Source organism: Lepidochelys kempii, chromosome 5, assembly GCF_965140265.1.
Source record: "Lepidochelys kempii isolate rLepKem1 chromosome 5, rLepKem1.hap2, whole genome shotgun sequence".
In the NCBI taxonomy this organism is placed as follows: Eukaryota; Metazoa; Chordata; order Testudines; family Cheloniidae; genus Lepidochelys; species Lepidochelys kempii.
This window is the reverse complement of record NC_133260.1, coordinates 116,466,254-116,492,766: the sequence shown is the minus strand read 5'-3', so window position 1 is coordinate 116,492,766 and position 26,513 is coordinate 116,466,254. Positions and strand designations below refer to the sequence as shown.

Sequence of the window (26,513 nt, the reverse complement as noted above, 5' to 3'; positions counted from 1 at the left end):
GAACAAAGAAAAACCTCCTCCAAGTCACTCCTCCTCCTAATTTAGGGTCTCATCCAAAATCCATTAATGCCAATGGTAAGTCTCCTATTAATCTCAATGGGCTTTGGATCAGGCCCTTAGTATATTGCACATAGTCATTACATGTAGTATATTACACCTCAGTCAGGAGTTTTCTAGTACAGACAAAATGGCCCTGGTAACTTCTGATTTTGATCTCACTGTTGCTCTGTTATTTCCTGATTACTGCATGTTTCACTCTGCAACCTTCACTTTCCTTTAATGTAGCTTTTAACATGGAACAATAATAAATATAACTTCCATTTATAATCCCTGTCCTCCCAAAAAATCCCAAAGTACTTCAGAGAAAGTCTCGCTTCTATTGGCCTCAGTGACAAAACTTCCATTGATTTCCTGCTCTGCATGTATGAGCCCTCTTCACCCATCTGTAAAACGTAGCTAACTCTGAAGGAAATTTAACAGCCATTGCACACCAGTGGTTTTTACTCAGTTTTGCTGCTACAACTGGTTGAATTAGCAACTACCAGTAAATCATCCAAAGAACTCAGCCCTTCTTCTGTTTTGAGTTTTACAAGAGCATTAACTATTCAGTCTTTGCTGAATAGTTTGGGTGGTGAATTCTGAGTCTATATGTGTTGTTCGTGAACAGTTAATTTCAGTCATTTGCTATTTATTATTCACTGTGTTTGGCTAGTCATCCAAGTCACATGGTATTTTTCTACTACCTCAAACTATTTAAATAGGGGGAAAAAACAAATGAAGAATGACAAACAGAGAATAACAAATAGCAAACAGCAAACACTCTTTTTCACAGACAAATATCATGGTTTGTATGCAAAGTAGGGGAATTTGTATGAAGGACAGACATTCCCCCAAAACATAGTGCAAACAGAAGCCTGTTCACACCAATTATCATGAACAGTGAATAAAAAGCAGCACAAACATGGATGAACTTAGCAACCAATGGGAATTTGAACAAATGCTCACCCGCTTTTTCACCATTATACAGCAAGTTCTGGACCTGATTCAGGAAAGCATTGAGGCACATGCTTAAGTCTGTCCCTGGAGAGATGACCATGTGCTGAGTGATTTTGTGGAATAAGGATAGTTCCCTGAATTGGTGCCTCTATGAGTCTAAGCAAGTTCATAGAAGCTGGTTGAAAATTTGGCCCTGAAGATCTTGTGCCATTTTCATACCACCAAGGAAGGGTACTTGGTCAAAATGTCTTCAGTGTGCAATAACTAACAAATAAACATAACAATAATAATAAAAATAAGAAACAGAGTAGAAACCAACTGTCTTCTTACCTTGAAGACAGTTCCATCTTGTTTCAACAGTTTAAATTCTTCAATAACAGGAAGTGGCTTGCCAGTGGCTATACAAATAGGCTTAAACTCTGTGCCAGAATTGAGTTCCACATGGTCTGGCAAGTGCTTTATCTGAGGTGATACGTCAGCTGAACCTGTGTAAGGAATCCAATATTCACAACATGACATCTGCTGATTGCTTTTCTCCCTCAGAAATAAAACAGAGCAGGTCAAGAGGTTAAAAAAAGCAGCTACAATTCAAATGCCGTGCATATGTTGAACAAATTGTAGACCTTAGGTATAGTGGGCCTGATTCTCCTCTTATTTACACAGGAACAAATCAAAAATAATTCCACCAAAGTGTTACACCAATGTAAAACTAAATCAGACAAGATTCAGATCCAAAACATACCAAGCACAAACAATATAGCTTTTGCAAAATCATACATTGCATTCTGAGTTAATGTGAAATACCCCTGCAGCTCATCATTGCCCAGACCCATAACAAGACAGCAGTGAAATCTGGGTAGGGTAGAAGTGCTACAATCTGATCATGATCTCAACTGCTCCACACTTCTTGAGCTTGAAAGACCTTGTGAGCCAGGAACAATATATGCATAGGGTATTTTATAAAATAACATGTGCCGTCTCCTTCCCGTCTCCTATCTCCTGAGAATTTGAAGGCTACTGTGGGATTGCAATAGTGTGACCAGACAGGAAGTGTGAAAAATCAGGACACATCTTTTTGGGGGTACGATGGGGGGTATAGTTGCATATATCAGACAAAGCCTCTAATATCGAGATGGTCCTGATAATATTGGAACGTCTGGGCAACCTAGACTAAAACATAGATCCCAACCTTTTGGGACTACTCAATCAGTTTACCAGGTAAAAGCCAAATTCCATGCTGATTTACACCCTGGACAACTCCACTTAATTCAGTGGGGTTGCACAGAGTGTGAATCAGCACAGAGCTTAGCCTCCTTATTCACCTGTGTCAGCCAGTGCCTACTGTCTACCATTCAGCTGTGCAAGTCCTAACTCCCCGTGGAGCTAGATCCCAGTCTGATGATAAACTTGGGGTTTAGAGAACACCAAGAGACACCTGGTGCAAGAACACGCCCAGTGGAATGGGACAAAGGAAGTGCCAGTACCCCACGACCCAGCCCTGAGAGTCATCAGTAAGGGCTAGATGCGCAACCCTTACTCATGTCAGTAAGTACTTACACAAGTATTCCCCTCTAATGTAGGGAGAGGTATCATAGACTAGTACTCATAAAGCTGAGGCACCAGACATGGTGTGCCCAACAGAGGCTGGCAGCCATTGCACTAGAGCAAAGGTTTGGAAACCGGTCCTGTGCCCTCCAGAACAAAACGGGGCAACTGCCATGGGCTATCGCCCATAGGTGGAAATGTTACGCCAGCATGAAGATTTGTTTCAATCACACTGGAAGAGGCCATTTACTACAGTGTTACCTTGCTTTACCTTCTTTTTCACATTGTAGACCACGCCAGCCAAACTGACAGAGGCAGCCCTTAAATCTGTCGCATTTCCCCCGATTGTTGCAATTACATTTGAGTTTACAGTCCGGACCATAAAAACCAGATTGGCACTCTGCAAGCACAGGTATTTAGGGTGAGTGTTAGTAACATGGAATGAATAAAAGCAACTTGCTTTGCATGCTACAAATATTCCTCCCTTACTTCAGACTCTTACGCACTGGACTCTGAGGCTGAATTTATTCCATCCAGTTCAGTGGTGGGTGCGGCCCATCAGGGTAATCTGCTGGTGGGCCACCGGACCGTTTGTTTACATTTGCATGGCTGCCCGCAACTCCCAGTGGCCGCGGTTCGCTGTTCCCGGCTAACGGGAGCTGCAGTAAGCATTGTCCGGCATCCAAACAGTCTGGTGGCCCACCAGCGGATTACCCTCATGGGCCGTGTGCAGCCCGCAGGCCACAGGTTGCCTACCACTGATCCAATTGGACTGAGTTTGTGAAGGCTTGTGTGCTTAAAGCATCAACACAGGGTCACGAGGATCATGACAACAACAAAAAAAGAGCAAATCTGCTTCTGTACTTGTCATCCTGCGAAGTTGCAAGCATCTTCAACTCCTAGCTAAGCCATTATTATTTGAGTTGTGCTACTACCCAAAGGTTCTATCAGGATTATGGCACCATTGTGCTAGATGCTGCACAGACAGATAGGAAAACTTGGTCCCTGGCGTAAAGAGATTACAGTCTAATATATAGTCAATGGAAGCTGAAGATGCTTGACAGTTTGCAGGAATGGGTACTGACATAACCCACATTTATCCCTAGAAATATGACAGGACAATTTCTCAAGGCAGGGGTGCTGGAACAATTTCTACGGGGCGGGCTGTGGGGGAATGCTGAGACCCATTTAACCAAACTATAAACCCTGTACATAATGGAAACCACTTCAAGCCAGGAGGTCCGATAGCACCCCTAGTTCCAGCACCTATGTACTCAAGGTTATAGAATATTTTAAATTTCAGTGACAAAATCAGTTAAAGTATGGGATACTGGCAATATTTTGCACTTATACAGAACCTTCCATCTGCAAACCTCATATGTTCCTCTTGGGTAGATCTGATTATTATCTCTATTTCACAGATTGGGAAATTGATGGTATGTGGGCTGGGCATTAACAGCCCGGCTCTGTCCCACTGCCATTCCTTTTCTTTTTGTGTTTTCCACACACTAAGCAGCAGCAAACTCTTTCAATGCATCGTGTCTGTGACTGTACCTTCATCACATTCCAGGCCCTTCCATCCTGTAGCACAAGAGCAGCCATAAGGATCTGGTAGACAGAACATATAATATTTGCAGCCTGAGTTCTCTTTACAGCTCTCTTTACAGGTTCTGCCAAATGTATTGTCTCCACAAGCTATAGAAGGGGGTGGGGGGGAAAAAGGCCAACAGCGTCAAAGCCATGAAAGTGCTAGTTCTTCCAGTGATACATCATTAGGCAACATTAAAGAAATAGAAAAAATGGAAAATAAATATTTTTACCCCCAAATATTGGGTCCATTAAAATCCATAACTATGTGAATCATCAGGCAAGATTCCAGGCATACCCTACGCTGCTGCTGCAGTGAAGAAAACTTTAAGCAATGAAAACAACCTTGAATTTTCTTTAAGGTGAGGAAATATAAGAACATGCAGTGCTTTGGATATTCAGGATCAGATCTTCACCTGGTGCAAATCACTGTAACCTCTTTGAATTTGATGGAGCTATGCTGGTTTATACGAGCTGAGGACCTGACCTAGAACTTTCCTTAGAACTTGATTATGGCTGAAATCTTGGACGTTTCCAACCTAGTGTGAAATCTTGGGCTCAATGAAGTCAATGGTAGTTTTGTCAGAATGAGGGCCAGGATTTAACCTCAGGTTTCCAAGGAGAGGTAAGTTTTCTTTCTTTGAGGATGTTGTTCACAGCAAAGGGTCAAGAAAAACCTCCAAATCTGCCATTGTAATTCAGAATAAAACAAAATGCTGAATGCCACACATCACATGTGTGACACATAAGCTTGAGAGTAAACAGCCATGTTATATCCTTGAGTGACATAAATGGAAGTTATAGTTAAACAAGCAAGTACAGTATTGAATGGACAATGGTCTCTTCCAACACTGTTCTAGCAGGGATAACATAATAAATCAGGAGAGTATTTATATATATAGTGGCAAATGGCCGACGCTATTGCGGTGGGTCCCACGCTTTTCCATGGTGTGATGGGGTCAGGGCGCTGCACCTTCCTCCTATTCTTGGGTGTTGATGGCTCCACTAGTGCCCTGGTGGGGGAGAGAAGGTGAGCAGGGAAGGGACCTGGGTCCGCCTCCTACTCCGGGTCCCAGCCCCTTCAGCTTCACGGGCTTCTTACCCTCTTTCCCCTTGGGCAGGGTTTCTCTCAGTCCTTTGTGCCAGGGGAGTCCCTCTGCTTGGGCAGGGTTTCCCTTCCCTTGGTACTCTGATCCTCTGGTCAATAACAGTACTCCTCCAAACTACAGTCCACTCTCCTTCCTTCCTCCTCTCTGACTGAAGCAGGGGGCGTTTATTAGGTCTCTGGCTGGGCCTTAATTGGCTCCAGGTACTCTAATTAATCTGTAGTAACCTCTCCTCAGTCCACAGGGAGGGGCTTATATGCCTCCCATCTATCACTTTCCTACTGCCCCCTAGCCCTGCTGTACCACCATACAGTATATATGTAGACACACACGTGTGTATATATATATATATATATATATATATATATATACACACACACACATATACACTACTCACCTGCTTGAATTTAAACATATGTGTAAACACACAGACACACACATGTGTATATATATATATATATTAGGGCTCTCAAGAAATTAAAAAAATTAATTGGTTTCAGAGTAACAGCCGTGTTAGTCTGTATTCGCAAAAAGAAAAGGAGTACTTGTGGCAACTTAGAGACTAACCAATGTATTTGAGCATAAGCTTTCGTGAGCTACAGCTCACTTCAAGTACTCCTTTTCTTTTCTTAAAAAATTAATTGTGATTCATCATTAAACAATAATAGAATACCATTTATTTCAATACGTTTGGATGTTTTCTACATTTTCAAATATATTGATTTCAATTACAACACAGAATACAAAGTGTTCAGTGCTCACTTTATATTTATTTTTGATTACAAGTATTTGCACTGTAAAAAACATTTTTCAATTCACGTAATACAAGTACTTTAGTGCAATCTCTTTATCATGACAGTTGAACTTACAAATGTAGAATTATGTACAAAAAAACTGCATTCAAAACCAAAACAGTGTAAAACTTTAGAGCCAACAATTCCAAAGTCTTACTTCTTGTTCAGTCAAGTTTGTTTACATTTGCAGGAGATAATGATGCCCGCTTCTTGTTTACAGTGTCACCTGAAAATGAGAACAGGCATTCTCATGGCACTGTTGTAGCCGATGTTGCAAGATATTTATGTGCCAGATGCGCAAAAGATTCATATGTCCCTTCATGCTTCACTCACCATTCCAGGGGACATGCGGTGGTTTGGGTTCTGTAATTTCCACATTGGAGTATGCATCCAATGAAGTGAGCTGTAGCTCACGAAAGCTTATGCTCAAATAAATTGGTTAGTCTCTAAGGTGCCACAAGTACTCCTTTTCTTTTTGCGAATACAGACTAACACGGCTGCCACATTGGAGTGTTGCTCTTTTAAGACTTCTGAAAGCATAGGCCACACTTCATCCCTCTTAGATTTTGGAAGGCACTTTGGGTTCTTAAACCTTGGGTCAAGTGTTGTAGCTATCTTTAGAAATCTCACATTGGTACCTTCTTTGCGTTTTGTGAAATCTGCAGTGAAAGTGTTCTTAAAATGAACAGCATGTGCTGGGTCATCATCCAAAACTGTTATAACATGAAATATACGGCAGAATGTAGGTAAAACAGAGCAGGGGACATACACTTCTCCCCCAAGGAGTTCAGTCACAAATTTAATTAACACATTATTTTTTAACACCTCTGGAATGGTGGCTGAAGCATGAAGGGGCATATTAATGTTTAGCATATCTGGCATGTAAATACCTTGCAATGCCAGCTACAAAAGTGCCATGCAAAAGTCTGTTCTCATTTTCTGGTGATGTAAATAAGAAGAGGGCTGCATTATCTCCTGTAAATGTAAACAAACTTGTTTGTCTTAGCAATTGGCTGAACAAAAAGTAGGACTGAGTGGACTTGTAGGCTCTGAAATTTTACACTGTTTTGTTTTTGAGTGCAGTTATGTAATAAAAAAAAATCTACATTTGCAAGTAAGTTGCACTTCCATGACAAAGAGATTGCACTACAGTACTTGGTAAATGAGGTAAATTGAAAAATACTATTTATTTTATCATTTTTACAGTGCAAATATTTATAATCAAAAATAATATACACTTTGATTTAAATTATAACACAGAATACAATATATATGAAAATGTAGAAAAACATCCAAAATATTTGATAAATTTCAATTGGTATTCTATTGTTTAACAGTGCGATTAAAACTGCGATGAATCATGATTAATTTTTTTAAGTTAATCGCATGAGTTAACTGCAATTAATCGACAGCCCTTATATATATACATATATATATATATATATACATATATATATACACACATACTTATACACTTAATTTCAAGCAGGTGAGTAGGGCCATTGGCCTCAGTGGGACTTACCTGTTTAAAGTTAGCTACGTGTGCAAGTGTTTGCAAGATCAGGACCTTAATGGGATTTTACTTTCCTGAAATTACAGGAGTGAATGTATCTGTTCTATAGTAGCACAGCTCAGATGTCAGATCTCACTGTAGTTCAGTTCTGATGTCTGCAGCACCACACTACAATTAGAATATTAAGGCCTGAGCATTCTGTCATGCATCCCACATGTTAGAGTAGGTCGCAGCAGGCACAGTCAACCGTGGACCCTCCTCTCCTGTGACAAGCAGGCCCTTAAAGCCGCAGCGGTTGGGGCTGGGGTTCCGCTGTAACTCTTGGTAACATTGCTGTGTAGAAACAAATGATACATCTGAAGAGAGAATGCGTACTTACCCTTCTCACACATTTTCCCCATAAAGCCTGGAGGGCAAATGCATTCTCCAGTATCTTCATGACAGATGCCATTGTTCATGCACACAGGGCAGACTGAGCTGCAGCTCGGGCCCCACTTCTGAGCTGCACAGCCTTTTATGCAAAAAGTATAACAGTAAATTGTTTTCTTTCTCACACACTCACAAACTATACAAATCACGACAATCTGCCTGATCAAAGCGGTAATACTGGCTTTGTATATAGTGCCTCTGATTCATAGGGACCCTAAAGGGCTTTAAAAACCTTACAAACTACACACAGTATATTAAGCATCACTTTGTTCACTACAGAAATACAGTCACCTCCCAAGTGGAACAGGGCAGCTGTTTATCAACGCACTGCAACTCTACACAATGCCTTTAAGAAAGGAAGCAAAGTAGAATTTCTCTATTTGAAACAGCAGGGAGGATTTAATGCAGGAAGAGTTGCACTGTCTGGGCAAGGATGTTACGTTGAACACTTCTGCTCCGAAAAATGTCAAGGACTTTGACTACAAATACTCAGGAGCTCAGAGTTACATCTGATCTGAAAGATGTGGTACTTATAATATGCCAGCAGGTTTAAGCTCAACATTTCTGGCTTTGTGTCTATGGTTGGCAATCTGACAAAATTTCTGTCACAGTATTCTTCTTTCAAGGAGACAAAAACATATTAGCGCTAATTCATCCACTATCTTTGCTGGAGTTATACCAGCGATCAATATGGCTCACTGTTATCTTTATAAACTGTTTAAAAATAATCAATAGAAGTGTAAACACAAACTCCTGTCTTGATCATTGTTTACCATTTCCTAGGCTGATAAGCTACTAAAGGCCTGTTCCTGAACTCTGGAAACTAATAGAAATTTTGTCATTGTCTTCAAGAGGAGCAAAGACCAGGCCCTAAACTCCATTACAAGCACAAACATCAGAGTGTGTATGCTAGACCTGTTCCTGCAAGATGCTGGAGGAACTACAGGGAGCTCCCAGGGCTCAGCAGGGTTCAGTATGTGACCGCAAAAAGAAAAGGAGTACTTGTGGCACCTTAGAGACTAACCAATTTATTTGAGCATAAGCTTTCGTGAGCTACAGCTCACTTCATCGGATGCATACTGTGGAAAGTGTAGAAGATCTTATTATATACACACAAAGCATGAAAAAATACCTCCTCCCACCCCACTCTCCTGCTGGTAAAAGCTTATCTAAAGTGATCACTCTCCTTACAATGTGTACGATAATCAAGTTGGGCCATTTCCAGCACAAATCCAGGTTTTCTCAATTCCACCATGATTTCAACAATTTCCATCGCACCATCAACCTCAGCCTGGTCCAGTCCACACAAGAGATCCACTTCCTGGACATTACAGTGTTAATAAATGATGGTCACATAAACACCACCCTATACCGGAAACCTACTGACCGCTATTCCTACCTACATGCCTCCAGCTTTCACCCTGACCACACCACACGATCCATTGTCTACAGCCAAGCTCTGCGATACAACCGCATTTGCTCCAACCCCTCAGACAGAGACAAACACCTACAAGATCTCTATCAAGCATTCTTACAACTACAATACCCACCTGCGGAAGTGAAGAAACAGATTGATAGAGCCAGAAGAGTTCCCAGAAGTCACCTACTACAGGACAGGCCTAACAAAGAAAATAACAGAACGCCACTAGCCATCACCTTCAGCCCCCAACTAAAACCCCTCCAACGCATTATGAAGGATCTACAACCTATCCTGAAGGATGACCCAACACTCTCACAAATCTTGGGAGACAGGCCAGTCCTTGCCTACAGACAGCCCCGCAACCTGAAGCAAATACTCACCAGCAACCACATACCACACAAGAGAACCACTAACCCAGGAACCTATCCTGGCAACAAAGCCCGTTGCCAACTGTGCCCACATATCTATTCAGGGGACCCTATCACAGGGCCTAATCACATCAGCCACACTATCAGAGGCTCGTTCACCTGCACATCCACCAATGTGATATATGCCATCATGTGCCAGCAATGCCCCTCTGCCATGTACATTGGTCAAACTGGACAGTCTCTACGTAAAAGAATAAATGGACACAAATCAGATGTCAAGAATTATAACATTCATAAACCAGTCGGAGAACATTTCAATCTCTCTGGTCATGCGATTACAGACATGAAAGTTGCGATATTACAACAAAAAAACTTCAAATCCAGACTCCAGCGAGAAACTGTTGAATTAGAATTCATTTGCAAATTGGATACAATTAACTTAGGCTTGAATAGAGACTGGGAGTGGCTAAGTCATTATGCAAGGTAACCTATTTCCCCTTGTTTTTTCCTACTCCCCCCCCCCAGACGTTCTTGTTAAACCCTGGATTTGTGCTGGAAATGACCCACCTTGATTATCATACACATTGTAAGGAGGGTGGTCACTTTAGATAAGCTATTACCTGCAGGAGAGTGAGGTGGGAGGAGGTATTTTTTCATGCTTTGTGTGTATAAAAAGATCTTCTACACTTTCCACAGTATGCATCCGATGAAGTGAGCTGTAGCTCACGAAAGCTTATGCTCAAATAAATTGGTTAGTCTCTAAGGTGCCACAAGTACTCCTTTTCTTTTTGCGAATACAGACTAACACGGCTGTTACTCTGATGTGGCGGTTTAATACAAGACAGGACACGGCTTTAGGCAAGCAAGCAGGCTGGTCTGCTGATGGGATTGCCCCTGTTAGCTTTTTTACCTTTTTTATTTATTTATTTTTTTGCGCATTATATACCCCAACCGACCGCAAAAGGCATTAACAAAGGAAATAATAGGACTTTGATTAATATTTTTATTTATTAGCCTTTATTTACTACAATTTTTATTTTCAGGCCTTGAGCTTTGGCTGAGGAAGCTTCCCACGGCTGATGTTTTTATTTTGACTTTCCAGATGGTCCATGTTTTCATGGTCCATGTCCTTGGACAGAACAGAGCAATGTGTGCATTGCTCCTACACAACAGTCAGGGTGTGCCCTGACTGTTTTCAGGTGCATGAACGCTACATGAACCCTTCACTCTGAAACCTGTCAGTATGGACCCTCTCTCAGTAACTATGCTTCCTATGATCTTCACAGATTCTTCTAATGCAAAGCCATGATTGTGAAAGTGATGATGGAAAATTCTTGAGGCAGCTCCAATAACAGAGAAACATGACTAGAGAAATCCAGACTTGGGCTGGAATTTTCAGATTTAAGCTTGCATTTAATGCGTCAATGTGGCATTTGGCTGTCAAAGGAGTCCCCAAGTCCTCTAGACATCTAAACAGAATTTTCACTGGCTGGCACCCACTAGGAAATCCTATGGTAAAACCTCAAAGACCAAACTCTAGGTCAGAGTCATGTTGATTGAGCTGCCCAAGACGGCATTTTTGAAAGCTGGGCTCCCACCTTTACAAAAGCAGCATCAGCATGCACACAGTAAGCAGATACGGCCAAAATCCCTGCTTCGAGTCAAATGGTCTCAGTTTTCTGAGAATTTGGCCCCTATTTTGCTTTTACAAAGGTTGGATCTCCATTTTATTGTAACACCACTTCAAAACACAAAAACAAAGAATGATCAACACAAAAAAGAGGGAAACTTACGTCTTACTATCAGCCTTGTATAAGCAGAGGTGAAGGTGCTTCCTCCTATGTATCTGGCAGAGTAGACCCCTGCATCCTGTAGCTCAGCCTGAGAGCGGGTCACTTCTAGCACATTTGGCACTTCATGCCTGGGCACAGAGTGAATGAAAGTACCTGAGAGAAGGACATAACAAACATCATAATAGAGCAGAACATCCATTCATCCCTTCACAAGAGGAGCTCAGGTCAGCCAGTGACTGAAGGCATCTCAGATGAAAGCAAGCTGTCTACCACGCAAAACAAATCTGTTGACCATGACACGGTTGGGGCACAAAACCTTTTCTTTGCCTCTCCTCCAGCCACCACTGCACAGGAGTTGAACAACACAGTAATTAATGTCTGCAGGGATAGTCGCTCATTGTGCTATCAGTGAACTGCAGAATTCTGCTTGTTTTAGAGGATCAGTTCACCTTGTGCTTTAGCTAGTCAGATGTCAGCTTTTTCGTAGGGCGTGGTACATGTGTAGGTACATTTGCAAATGTTTCCTTTTATGAATAAGGTCACTTTGGATGGCCTCTGCTCTATGGTTTCACACTTTCATACATATACAAGTATTGGCCATTAATTAGGCCCTGATCATGTAATGTGATTCACAAACACAGACCCTTACTCCCTTGTGGAATCCTGTTGGTCTCTCCATTCCTTAAGCTCGGGCAGGGGGTAAGCTATGGAGCAATGGGAACCTAAATCATGTAGCAGAGAGAGATCTCAGTCAGATGCCCAGGTTCTGGAGTGCTCAGGGGGAATTGGGAGGGGGGGAAGGGGAAGAGATCTTGGAAGACAGCAAGTAAATGGAAAAAGAGGAAGTGGGGCAGAAGCACTTAGCGCAGCATAGCACTGAAGATATTGAGGGATGCAAGGCAGAGATACACGGGCAGGGAGTTGTAGGATTAAAAGCAAAGGCACAACAACTGGGGAACGGAGAGCACAAGGGATTGTGGAGGGGAAGCAAATAATTTGATCAACTCTGTTTCTAGGGTTGGCAATCTGGCTCCTTCTCTGAGCACTAAATGCACAAGAAATTATGCTTCCTTCAATTGCACAGCAAGAGCATCACCAGTAATTACTTTAATGTAGTGACACAGGTGCTAGGTTATCACAGTGATGGATGAGGAGGAAATAGAGAGGGAGAGTCGTTACCGTTTTTGTAGATCACTGCATCTTCTTCCTTTGGAATCTTTCTGATGAAGGAAATGTTCACATGCTCTCCCTTGTTCACTGTAATAGTTAAGGCCACTGGGAGGAAGGAAGCTGAAATAAAAATGGTCAAAACATGGGCTCAATGACTATAAATATGATCAATGACTGTGATTCCCCTAGGCTGAAAGCTGGAGGATAATCTACAGCATAATCAACACTGGTGATTTATATGTTTAGATTTCTGGCAAGAGTACACTGATTTCCTTTGCCATCAGCAGCCCCTGCTTTGTGTTTTAGCAGTGGCATGCGGGGGAGGTCATATAGGTGCTTGAACAATAAGGGGGTGTAACTAGAAGCAAGGAGAGGAAATTAATAATAACGTTAATACTGGCTGGATAACTGGAAACAATTCCTAACCAAAAGAGCCAACCAGTTGTAGAATAATTTCCCAAGTCTTTTTAGCCCTAGGGACATTTTTTATAAATAGACCGGGTAAAGTACTGGGTAAATTTACTAGGAAAAGATCTTTCACTGGCAAATAAAGTTTCTATGATGTAGTGAAATGCAACAAGTGTCAGGACATCAGTATCATATAGGGCCTACTGGAAGACAGGAATAGCAGTGTAGTGCTCAAAATTAGCTCACCATACTTTCCACAAGTACTGAAAGACACCATTCCTTACCAAGGAAAACAGAATAACTGTATTCTGAGAAGGGTTGGCCAACATTTTTCAACAAAAAATTTTTCTATCTGAATATATCTTTTCTTCAAAATCTACATTTTCCAAGGGAAAATATGCAGTTCAATGTATTTTAAAAAAATTCTTGAACTGGAAAATTCAAAACAAAAAAAATGCACAAAACAGAAACCTACTTTCACACACTTTCCTGCTGTTTTCCAATCTTTTCCCGCTGGAAAACAGTAAATAAGTGTGAAAAGTGAGTTTCATTCATTTTCACACCTTTTTCACCTTTCGTGTCTATTTACCAGTGGAGGAAAGGGAGCAGGGGAGTGAGAAACCTGAAAATCCAGAAAGCAATAATGGAAAAAAAAACCCCAAAATGACATTTTAAGTCAAAATTACACAAAACTTTTAGAGTAACAGCCGTATTAGTCTGTATTCGCAAAAAGAAAAGGAGTACTTGTGGCACCTTAGAGACTAACCAATTTATTTGAGCATAAGCTTTCGTGAGCTACAGCTTACTTCATTGGATGCATACTGTGGAAAGTGTAGAAGATCTTTTATACACACAAAGCATGAAAAAATACCTCCCCCTACCCCACTGTCCTGCTGGTAATAGTTTATCTAAAGTGATCACTCTCCTTACAATGTGTATGATAATCAAGTTGGGCCATTTCCAGCACAAATCCAGGTTTTCTCCCCCCCACAAACCCACTCTCAAAAAAAACTTCAAATCCAGACTCCAGCGAGAAACTGTTGAATTGAAATTCATTTGCAAATTGGATACAATTAACTTAAGCTTGAATAGAGACTGGGAGTGGCTAAGTCATTATGCAAGGTAACCTATTTCCCCTTGTTTTTTCCTACCCTCCCCCCCCCGACGTTCTCATTAAACCCTGGATTTGTGCTGGAAATGGCCCACCTTGATTATCATACACATTGTAAGGAGAGTGATCACTTTAGATAAACTATTACCAGCAGGAGAGTGGGGTGGGAGGAGGTATTTTTTCATGCTTTGTGTGTATAAAAAGATCTTCTACACTTTCCACAGTATGCATCCGATGAAGTGAGCTGTAGCTCACGGAAGCTTATGCTCAAATAAATTGGTTAGTCTCTAAGGTGCCACAAGTACTCCTTTTCTTTTTACAAAACTTTTAGTTGCAAAATATTTTGATACAAAATTAAATCAAGTTTGATTTAATTTCATTTTGAAAATTCCTGTGGAAAACTTGTTATTTTTTTGAGGGAAAAATTGGAGTTTTCTGACCAGCTCTAAATTTGAGATTCCAGGCCAAACTCTTTCTGAAATACAATATTGGGGGGTGAGGGGGCGGGGGAGCATTATAAAAGCTATCCTACCAAATTAGAAAACTCTGATTTTTCAAACTGAACTTTGGGGATATTCAGATCTCAATCTGGATCTAAACCTTACATTTTAGGCCCATTTTTACTGAGGACAATGAGTTCTGAGGCCTCCTGGCCAAAAGGGCTGAATTTTACCTCCTCCAGAGTCTGCCAAAGCCAATCTGAGTCTCTGCTGGAGGAATCACTCAAGAATGATATAAGCTCTTATGCTCTGGGTCCCATTCTACTGCAGTCCCATTTATGAGGATAGTTTATTTATAGTAAAGGATGTGCGGGCTACAGACTAGTATGAATCATGGGGTAAATTGTTCAGACACTTTTCCATTCAGCTACGCTCACTCCCCTTGCCCCCACCCTTTGTACAAACATTCAAGCAAGCACACTTGGGTTTGTACCAAAGATTGTGGAAAGTTAATTTTGGGCCTGTAGCTGAAATTTGTTTACTGAAGTAATTAAATTAATTTTAGATGGAAGTAGAAGTAGTTTATAAATGCTAGGTCAGAAACAAAAGCCAAAGAACAAAAACAACAACAAAAAATAACATGTGGCTTCTGTCTCTATCTATCTGTCCTAGGTATTTAGTACATAGGCTGGAAAAACTTAGATGGAACCAGTTTCCATCAGAAAATGAAGTTCCATTGAAGTAAAAACGCTTTGAGAAATCATATTGATTTTCCCAAAAATGTGTTCAGGAGAAAACCTACAAAAAAAGTCCTGACAATGTTAAACCATTCCATTTCGACATTTTCAGAATGAGAAGTTTTGATTTTTCATTTTGAAATTACTTGTTTCCATTTTGAAATGACGTATAAAAACACTTTAAATGCTGTATTGTATTATATGCAGTGTCATTGTAGCCATGTCGGTCCCAGGATATTAGAGAGACAATGTGGGTGAGGTAATATCTTTTATTGGACCAATTTCTGTTGATGAGGGAGACAAGCTTTTGAGCCACACAGAGCTCTTCTTCAGGTCTGGGAAACTAACTCAGAGTGTCACTCCTCGTCTCTCCCACCAACAGTAGTTGGTCCAATAAAATAAATTACCTCACCCACCTTGTCTCTGTATTATATATGTATTGTATTGTATATATATTATATACTGTAATATAACATTTTAAAAGGCAACATCAGATGTAATGGTTTGTTGAAATGAAATATTTTGATCAACCTGAAACATACAAACAAAAAACGTGAATTGTCCTTCTTGGAGAATTTCTAAATTTATGGAGTTTGATTCCATCAAAACAAAGAGAAATTTTGAAATCTTTTGTGAAACAAAATGTCCGTTCTCTGCACAGCTCTCATATTTAGGTCCCAATCCTGTAAAAATGTGCCTATATGCTTAATTTTACATATGCAAGTAGTTCTATTCACTTCAGTGAGACTAGTCATGTGAGTAAAGTTAAGCACATGTGTCATAAATATAAAGGGAAGGGTAAACCCCTTTGAAATCCCTCCTGGCCAGGGGAAAGCTCCTCTCACCTGTAAAGGGTTAAGAAGCTAAAGGTAACCTCGCTGGCACCTGACCAAAATGACCAATGAGGAGACAAGATACTTTCAAAAGCTGGGAGGAGGGAGAGAAACAAAGGGTCTGTGTCTGTCTGTATGCTGGGTCTTTGCCGGGGATAGACCAGGAATGGAGTCTTAGAACTTTTAGTAAGTAATCTAGCTAGGTATGTGTTAGATTATGATTTCTTTAAATGGCTGAGAAAAGAATTGTGCTGAATAGAATAACTATTTCTGTCTGTGTATCTTTTTTGTAACTTAAGGTTTTGCCTAGAGGGGTTCTCTATGTTTTTGAATCTAATTACCCTGTAAGATATCTACCATCCTGATTTTACAGGGGAGATTTCTTTATTTCTATTTACTTCTATTTTTATTAAAAGTCTTCTTGTAAGAAACTGAATGCTTTTTCATTGTTCTCAGATCCAAGGGTTTGGGTCTGTGGTCACCTATGCAAATTGGTGAGGCTTTTTATCCAACATTTCCCAGGAAAGGAGGGGTGCAAGTGTTGGGAGGATTGTTCATTGTTCTTAAGATCCAAGGGTCTGGGTCTGTAGTCACCTAGGCAAATTGGTGAGGCTTTTTACCAAACCTTGTCCAGGAAGTGGGGTGCAAGGTTTTGGGAAGTATTTTGGGGGGAAAGACGCGTCCAAACAGCTCTTCCCCAGTAACCAGTATTAGTTTGGTGGTGGTAGCGGCCAATCCAAGGACGACGGGTGGAATATTTTGTACCTTGGGGAAGTTTTGACCTAAGCTGGTAAAGATAAGCTTAGGAGGTTTTTCATGCAGGTCCCCACATCTGTACCCTAGAGTTCAGAGTGGGGGAGGAACCTTGACAACATGCATAAGTGTTTGCAGGTTTGGGGCCTTGCACAGTATTATCTAGGCATTAGCATCTGGACTTGCCAGGCCAATCACACAGCCAAACAGGGAATTCTAAGAACTGAATAATCAAATGACTGCTTCCTACAATCAAGAAAATTGTGAACAACCCCAGATTGTTGCCAACTCAATGGCTTTCACAAGTAACAAACCCATTTCTAAAACTGCAATCTATTTGTAAACAGAAAATCGTGCAAAATTTTAAAAAATAAGTTTCTTGCAACAATGATTCAACCAGCTCGACTAACGTGTTCAATCCTAAGACGACATCCACAGCTGGAGCTGGGGGTGTCATTCCCAGTGCACGCAGACATATTTGCACTAGCTCTCACTGAACTCACGAGCTCAAAAGAGCAATGTAGGCATGGCAGCATTGGAAGCAGCAAGCAGCAGCAAGGGCTCGCCACCCCAAGTCTGGATTGTGGTCAGGGCTGATGGCTCCTGTCGCCGCCCACCGCTACCTATGCTACCATGCCGACACTACAATTTTGGTGCCACCAGCTTACTGAGAGCTAGCACAAGTATGTCTGTGCTGGCTGGGAATTGCACCTTATCTCCAAGTATTGGGGTGTTCGGTTCAGCGGCTTTTTGTTTTAAATGTAGACAGCTAGTATTAATTGTTGTTTTTCATGAGAAATTCGCTTTACAGTACAGCTTTTATTTTTCCTTTCTATTTTCTTTGTGTGAGTTGTTTAGTTTATCCATGGGACCTTTTCTCCACAGCATTGTTGTAATGGAAAGGAACCCACATGCCTTGGTGGGCTCAGTTCCAACGTATTTTTAGCGTGTGATCTGCATTTAATTAATTATTTTACAATACGAGTCCACTCCTTAAAGAGATACAATGGAACTGAGTTGTAGAAGTGCCACAGCCATCTTTGGCTTACATTTCTATAAATCCATAACCATCCCTTCCTCTGTAGAGAGATTCGGTTGTATTACAATTTTTTTCCCCTTCAGTCGCTAGGAATAGATTCTATACTATATATACTATATGCCCTGCAAGTCTACTAGAGTATACAGGATATAGGAGAACTGTCCGTCTACTTTGAGAATGTTATATGTAGACTCATGCAGAAAAATGTTCTTCCTTTACATTTTCACAGTATAAAGGACAAGATTTTCAAAAACGAATAGCTTAAGTTAGGCTCTTACGTCCCAATAAAGCATATAAGCATGCACTTAAGCATGTGAGCAATCCCATTAAAGTCAATGGGACTATTCATATACTTAAAGTTAAGCACATGCTTAAGTGGTGTGATGGATAGGGGCCCAAAGCAATTGGTAGATTTTCAAAATTGCCAACCATTCAAGAGCTCCCATTGTCTTCAATTGGACACACAGTGCACCTTTCAACTCATTTGGTGAGAAGAAACCCTTAGTGTATTCAGAAGCCTTTAAAATTATTCAGACAATAACTGTGGAGAGGAAAAAAGCCTATTTGCCAGCTACAGTAGTTTTTCCAAACCTCGGACCCCTTCCCTGACCCCCCTTTCCTCTCCTTGTGGTCTTTAATAGCTTTGAGAATGTCTACCATATCTCTTTCTCACCCATCCAGAAGCTTACTAGTCAGTGCACATAATAGACTGTCTGATGAGATCCAAACTCAAACCATATCAGCCAAAGCTTTTAGCAAAGATTATCTGAAAAGTAGAAATGCAATAATCAAGACCCCCAAAATGCCCCTTCCAAATCCATGTACAGCTGGCAAGAAGATTATATCTCCTCTGGGTATAACAGATTTAGCCAGGGTAATCCACGTGTTGGGCTCTCAAGTCTTGGTTATTGTAAGTCTCTGTTCCCAGGCAGATAACCCTGGACCTTAAAGAGCTACAGTGGGTTCAGAACCCATCATCTCATCTGCTGAGGAACACAGGAAGTCAAGAGAACATCACCCACAACAACCTGCTATCTACACTGGCTTCCTGTTAGATACAAGGCCAAATTCAAGAATTTGGCCCCCATCTTCAAAGCCTTTTGTAGATTGTTACCTGAGGGTCTGCCTCACCTGCCTGATCATGGAAAAAAACACACCATTGAACAGAACAATGGAATTGGCAACCTCAAGAGTGACATGTGTGTGACTACAAGGGACAGAGCTTTCTGGGTGACAGGCCTGAGAATCAGGAGTGCACTGCCAGAAGAGGCCAGAACAACCACAAACCTTATCACCTTCAGAACAAAATGCAAAATCCACTTCTTCTACCTCGCCTGCTCACACCACATTACAACAAAGAAACTTCAGCCCTGCTCACTGGGGAGAGAGAGCAAGAGAAAGTGTTGTTATACGTTCACTCTACAATTTCCATCATCTTGACAGTATTTGTGCAGAATAGTGGATTTGCAGGCTGAGTGCTGGTGTTTGAACTGTTGATATCATAACATATTGTGCTAAATATTAGTGATGGGTGAACTTCAAAAGGTTTCAATGTTTGCTGAAGTGCAGAAAATTATCTAAAAGTTCCTATGTTTCTTTGGAGCTTATGCCAAGCTCTTTGCTTTGGAACTGAGCCTGGAAGTCTCATGAGATCAAGATACAAATGAGATTTCCAGTATGAATAGGTATGGTCTAGGAATCAGAGCACAGCAATAGCTCCCAGCTTTTAAACTCATCTATCTATCTATCTAATACTGTTGCCCACCACATTGGTATCAAAGCACCTCCCACATAAAAGAGATTGGCAAGAGAGAAATTCTTGGTGGACTGTGTGGAGTCTCTTGGCTTGTCTACGCAGCATGGCAAAATGCACTAGAGGAATCCAGTTTATAAAGCGCTCTAACTGCTCTGTATAGACCCTGCTGGTGCACTCTAAAATGTACCTAGTTCCTGATACCTTTTAGAGTGCGCCGGCAGGGTCTACAAGGGGCAGTTAGAATGTAACAAGTTAGAGTGCAGTTTGCTGTACTGTGTAGACAAGCCCTCTGGTTTTTCCCAGATTACAAAAATTACTTGGGGTAGGGTTCACATTTTTAGAGTGCTTTGAAGATGAAAGGCCCAATGTAAGAGTTATTGTAGTTATTGCTTTGTGGGTTCAATGAGGCCACAATGGTCTTTCTTGCCATATTTTATTGCTTCCATTTTGTGCTGCTGGGTATAACCAGAAATGGGCAGAACATGCAAAAATGTAAGAGAAAAATACTAACTAAGAACATTAACCAAATGTTTCTGAGCCTCAGAAAAGAGTGGTTTGGACTTGGGCCAGATAAATTCTTAATGAATCCAGGCCAGTTTGCCCACTCTGGATCCACTACTGTACCTGCTCCTGTTATTTAAGGGTAGCAGCCAAACTGCAAGCAGATGTCCCCTAGTGGGGCTCGCACATCTCTGGTCTGACCTGCATACGGTACCTCCTAGTGGCATCTTCATTGTACGTATCCTCGTCACCTCATCTTTGACTTTCCCTTCACAGTAGTAAGCTCCGATAGTTTCACTAGCTTTCTCCCTTTTCCACACCACTTTTTTGGCTGTTCCTCTCTTCTCGTCTTCAGTAACTTCCAGAGGGTCCTGGTGTTGGCTCATCAAGGCCTCATAGTCTCGCCCTATTGTGACAGACTCGCGGGACCTCCATCTGGCTGCAATACAGATAAGCGACGTCTCTGAGTTGCCCACTAGAGGGAGTGAATTGATCAGCATCAGGTCCAGCGCTGCCTCCACTTTGCCTACAAACAAACAATAGGTGAAGGGATTTTTCTGCAGAGTCTGAATATTTCTTTTAGTTCTGATTGTTCACCTAGGGGCTTTTGAAGTAATGCCTCACACTCAGTGTTTCCCCTACCTTAGTGAACACCGAACTAAAATAAAATGGCTGCATGTAAATATTCTGTTCTAGTTACTTTGGGAACAAACCCTGAGCCCAGACTGTGCCTTAGGAATGTCTGGAAGGAGAGGACCCTCCACATGTGGCTTTCCCCAGTTTGTGAAGAATGGGAAGTGAGCCACCTCTCTGGCAACACTGATCCCTTCCTCACACCTCTTTGTGGTGAGGGGTGATGCAAAGGACCATACATCCAAACCTATGGAACATCCTTTAAGACCAGCACTAAGAAGTAGGGGCACAGGGAGACCGTTGTGTCATCACTGCAGATATAATTGCATGCATGGATCAGTGGCCATGCACTTGCTCCAAGTAGCCGTCGATTGATGTATACAAATAATAGCATCTATTTTATCATTCATAAGCTTGCAGGTTCAGTAAAGATCCTGCTATACACGGCAAATGGCTCCCGGTGTTCAGCAATAAATTCCTCCTTCTCGTATCTAAATGGCTTCTCAGAAGAACCCATTCTAAGTATTAGGGTTCGGTGATATCATGCCCTCAGTTCAAATGCACTCAGAGACATTTCTGTGAAGACTTGAGGTAGTCTTGAACCACAACACTAGCTCCAAAGCACTGGGTTCTAAACTGATAAGGAAACGACTCATTTTTTTCAAATGTGAAGAAAAACATGACCTCTGGGTTGAAACAATTTGTACCAAACATTTGCCTGAAAGGAATTTCCTCCCCACCCCCTAAAGTTTTAAGTGGTTGAAAAGAGGGAGTTATCATGGAAATGGGATCTTAAATGAAGCTAGCATGGCATATGATATAATAACAAACCCAGTGAAAGGGCTGTAGCAAGTAATAAGATAATGATTTAAACTCTGTAGGTCAGATCCTCAGCTGGTGTAAAGAGAGGAACTGTCCCTGAGTCTGGGGGACATTATGAGCCAAATCTGCAGCCTGATGTATCTGGGTCTTCATTTTTATGGGAAGAATTTGTACCAGGAAAAATGGAGATCAGTAAAATTTGTGCTGGAAATGGCCCAACTTGATTATCATACACATTGTAAGGAGAGTGATCACTTTAGATAAGCTATTACCAGCAGGAGAGTGGGGTGGGGGGAGAGAAAACCTTTTGTAGTGGTAAACACCCATTTTTTCATGCTTTGTGTGTAGAAAAAGATCTTCTATACTTTCCACAGTATGCATCCGATGAAGTGAGCTGTAGCTCACGAAAGCTTATGCTCAAATAAATTGGTTAGTCTCTAAGGTGCCACAAGTACTCCTTTTCTTTTTTCGAATACAGACTAACACGACTGTTACTCTGAAACCTATCTGAAAATATGCATCTATGAGCCAGTCATACTCCCATATTTCAAATTTTTGAGCCAGTTCTCCACTGCTTTGTATCTTGTGCTCATATGCACATCTGTGCAAAATGAATGGAAAATATTACCAAATCAAAATGCCTGCTTTATGCCAACTTTGTCAAGGTGCAAATGACTAGGCAAGGTGCAGGGCAGTGGAAAATCAGACCCCTATTTGCATCAAATAAAATCCCCTTTTTCTTACCCTAACATGGCTAATTATATGTTGTCTGTTTCATGCTCTACAGACATAAAATAACTTTAAAACTAAAAAATTAAACTCTCTCCCATTACCCCCTTCCCTCACTGATCTACAGTCTGGTATGGTTATTGCTTTGAAACCCATACACCCCAAAGAGAATAACAAACACAAGAGTTATAGGGGTTCCTTACAATAAAGTACCTGAAGTGATCTGTGTTTCCAACAGTTAAAGACCCGCAGTTTAAGAAAGCATTTAAGTCCCAGCACATGCTTACTGGCTTTCCAACAAGTACATATTACTTACATTTTGATAGTCTGGACATGTCACATAGCCATAGGAACTAAGAACAACAAATACTTTGGACATCTGAGGTGTCTCCCATAGATCTGAAAGTGCTTTTCAACCACTTAACCAATTAAGACTCACAACATGGCCAAGATGTAAGTATTATTATCTCCATTTTACAGACTGGAAAACTGAGGCCAAAAGGAGGTAAAGTGACATTCCAGAGGACATAAGAAGTCTGTGCCAGAGAGAGAAATAGAAACCAGACTTTCTAACTCCTAATCTTGTGTGTTTGCCAATAGATAAGGCTCCCTTTAATAATTTTAACTGATTTGAAATACTATGGTGATAGATACTGTTTAAAAACAGCAGATAGATACAGAGAGAAAGAGAAAGAATGTTTTCTCTTGGAAAGTGTTTTAAGTCTTAGCTGTTGAGGGAGTGAGATACAGAACCCCTTACGCTCAGTGCTTTTGGTTTTTGGAAATAAGGGTAACGAGTAGGGGAATGCTGTCATTTTTCAGCTAAAATGCAAACAATAATTGATTTCTGTTAAGCATCACCTTTATTTTCCAACTTTAGATTCCGTTGTATTTTGTGTGTATACCAGCAGCCTCTCTGCAATCAGTATTTTGTGCCATTCCGTTTGCAAACAGCTTTCAGATTTGAAGCAAGGAGTATAGCCCTAGATAAGGAGGTCAAAGGGGAGCAGTGCTTACTGTAGATTCTGAATGTGTGCGTGTGTGTATTTTGTGCTTTTGTCCAAGGGGGGAGGTACCTCGCGGCATTCAATGTCAGCAGCTTCTCAGGGGAATGTAGTATCTTAAGACACACTGACACCCATCCCTCCCAGCCAGAGTACTGCAGTTACCACCCTTTCATGTGCCAACCCTGAGAACTTACGTTACATAACAGAGAAATAAAACCTTCTGGAAAGGATGTAACAGCCATTAAAATAAATGTTTTATAAAGCCAAGGGTCAAAGAAGTCAAGTCATCCTGTAGCACATTACAGAAACGACTCATTTGAACACAGCTAAAGTTAAGTAGTTGTACAATGCAATCGTGGCCAGTTGGGTGTGTGCATTTTATTCATTTTTCATTTACTGCATATATAGGGTCTAAGCTTGCAATCTCTACTCAGATGAGCAGTTCTTCCTCGCTTATTCTGGGGCCAAGTCTCCTCTTGCTTTTAACCAGAGTAAATCAGAAGCCACTCCACTGAAGTCAATATTTAAGGATGAAGCTTCTACAACAGGTGTCTATGTATGTTTCCTACAGCGCATTGGGTGCATACAGAAAAGAAGCATACCTCTATAGACGTCAAGGGAGCTATGGCAATATAGAACAGCTGAGGAGCCGGCCCATATTCTGGCAACCCATAACTAAACATGGGCTTGAACCAAAACACTGGATCCTAATTTCCCCAAACTCTGGAGAAGTTCGGATTCAAATCTCGATCCCAACTCCGTGACTGGGGGGGATTGTTACATGTAACTTGTTCCCCTGGAGTGGTGGAGCTTGAGGCAAGGTTGCAAATTGGAATGAAAATGCATGGATATAGCTGAGAGGGGAGGGCTTCCATAGCATCTGCATGGACACAAATATGGACACACACCCCCACCTTCTGGTCACCTGTGGGGGTGGGATGGGTCAGCATCCCCATGCTGACCTGGTCTGAAGCTGCCACAGCAAGTCATTCTCGAGATCTCTAGCCCTTAAAGGGGTACATACCTTTTTGACAAGGCAGGCAGCTCCCTCTCCTCCTCTCACTTTAATGTGCAGTCAGGTCATTTGCTTACATGAACACTGATTTCAAGTCCAAAATATAAAAATAAAGAGAACATCGCCCAGCACTAAATGTTCCCTAGTGTGCTTTGAAACTGGAGTGGGTCACAGTGCACTAGGGAACTTTTCGTGCCCAGCGGCAGAGTCCACACAGTCCATTAGAACAGTAGGTCTCAACCAAGGGTACGTGTACCCCTGGTGGTATGCAGAGGTCTTCCAGGGGGTACATCAGCTCGTCTGGATATTTGCCTACTTTTACAATAGGCCACATAAAAAGCACTAGCAAAGTCAGTTCAAACTAAAATGTCATACAGACAATGACTTGTTTATACTGCTCTATATACCCTACACTGAAATGTAACTACAATATTCATATTCCCATCGATGTATTTTATAATGATAACGGTACAAATGAGAAAGTCAGCTCTTTTTCAGGAATAGTGTGGCTGTGGCACTTTTGTATTTTTAGGTCTGGTTTTATAAGCAAGCAGTTTTTAAATGAGGTGTAACTTGGGGTATGCAAGACACATCAGACTCCTAAAAGGGGTACAGCAGTCTGTAAAGGTTGAGCCACTGTGTTAGAGCGCAGCAGGCTAGTGCAAGGTAGATTTACATCCCAGCTTCCTGTCTTCTACCTGACCATACAGACAAGCCCCTAGGAGAAAGTGCTGATACAGTAGATTTCTGCTGCAAGCCAACTGCCGAGGGCCACATCTGGGTATGGAAATTGTATGGGGGGCCATGAATGCTCAAAAAACTGGGGGTTGGGGTGCAGGAGGGGGTGAGGGCTCTGGCTGGGTATGTGGGCTCTGGAGTGGGGCCAGAAATGAGGAGTTCAGGGGGCTCCAGGCTGGGGCAAGGACTTGGAGTGCAGGGAGGGGGGTGAGGACTCCGGCTGGGGGGGGTGGGCTCTGTGGTGGGGCTGGGGATGAAGGGTTGGGGGTGCAGGAGGTTCTCCAGGCTGGGACCGAGGGGTTCAGAGGGCAGGAAGGGGATCAGGGCTGGAGCAGAGGTTTGGAGCACGGGAGGGGGTTAGGGGTGTAGACTGGGTGGCGCTTATCTCAAGCAGCTCCTGGAAGCCATGGCATGTCCCCCTTCCGACTCCTATGCGGAAGTGCGGCCACGCGGCTCTGTGTGCTGCCCCGTCTGCAGGTGCCGTCCCTGCAACTCCCATTGGCCTCAGTTCCCAGCCAATGGGAGGTAGGGGGCGGCGCTTAGGGCAGGGTGCCGGAGGGGGGGGACATACCTCTGTTTCCGGGAGCTGCGTGGAGCCATGGCACGCACAGAGCATGGCAAGCCCCCAGCCCTGCTCGCTGGCTGGAGTGCCAGAGCGGGGCAAGCCCTGGACCCTGCTCCCCGGCGGGAGTTTGAGGGCCAGATTAAAATGTCTGAAGGGCTGGATGAGGCCCCTGGGCCGTAGTTTGCCCACCCCTGGCCTACAGCATCCCTGCTTAGCCTTCTCTCATGGCCAAATCCTGCTATTCTTATTCAAGAGGAACTCCCGCTCCTTAGTCTGGCAAAACTCAGGCAAAACTAAACCTTGAAGTCAATGGGAGTTTTGCCCAACCTGTGCCTGAAGGATTTAGGTCTCTGAGAACACAGTAAACACAGACAGGAAACAGCCTTTCTCTGTATCAGCGAAGATCCCCTGTCCTTCCTTGAAAAAATCCTTTGACTCCTGCCCCTCTCCTTGGAGGAATGACCTCTGCAGGAAGGCGATTTGATGTGAATGCAAAGGGGGGGTTGGGAAAAGGAGGCACCCACAGGCGGCGAACACTGGAAATGGGAGGTGTAACTTCCAGCGAATTCCCTGCCAAAAGACTATTGACACAGAGTTATGGCTGCCCAGTGCTGCCTTGTGCCCTTCCAGAACAGGGAGTGAGGCTAAACTTAATCCTCCGCTGACAAGGAAATACAGAGTTAAAGTCATGTCTGTTCCACTGCA

The 26,513-nt window shown here is 42.2% G+C and overlaps 1 protein-coding gene across 13 annotated transcripts in view; it reads right to left on the bottom strand.

Annotated features, from left to right (window-relative positions):
• The window catches only part of TEK (TEK receptor tyrosine kinase), an 87,515-nt gene that overhangs the window by 26,224 nt on the left and 34,778 nt on the right, over positions 1 to 26,513 (bottom strand). For 7 of the 13 annotated variants that reach the window (XR_012159119.1, XM_073345547.1, XM_073345541.1 and 4 more), the window contains exons 2-8: positions 20,514 to 20,825; positions 12,731 to 12,841; positions 11,552 to 11,704; positions 7,921 to 8,052; positions 4,096 to 4,236; positions 2,803 to 2,941; positions 1,327 to 1,534 (exon numbers count right to left, since the gene is read on the bottom strand). Coding sequence is in view for 12 of the 13 variants with exons in the window: in XM_073345541.1 (XP_073201642.1) it covers positions 1,327 to 1,534; positions 2,803 to 2,941; positions 4,096 to 4,236; positions 7,921 to 8,052; positions 11,552 to 11,704; positions 12,731 to 12,841; positions 20,514 to 20,825 (1,196 nt within the window). In the remaining variant the exon portion in view is untranslated. Of the gene's footprint in view, positions 1 to 1,326; positions 1,535 to 2,802; positions 2,942 to 4,095; positions 4,237 to 7,920; positions 8,053 to 11,551; positions 11,705 to 12,730; positions 12,842 to 20,513; positions 20,826 to 26,513 lie in introns of those variants that run through there. The other 6 variants (XM_073345544.1, XM_073345545.1, XM_073345546.1 and 3 more) reach the window with 4 other exon arrangements.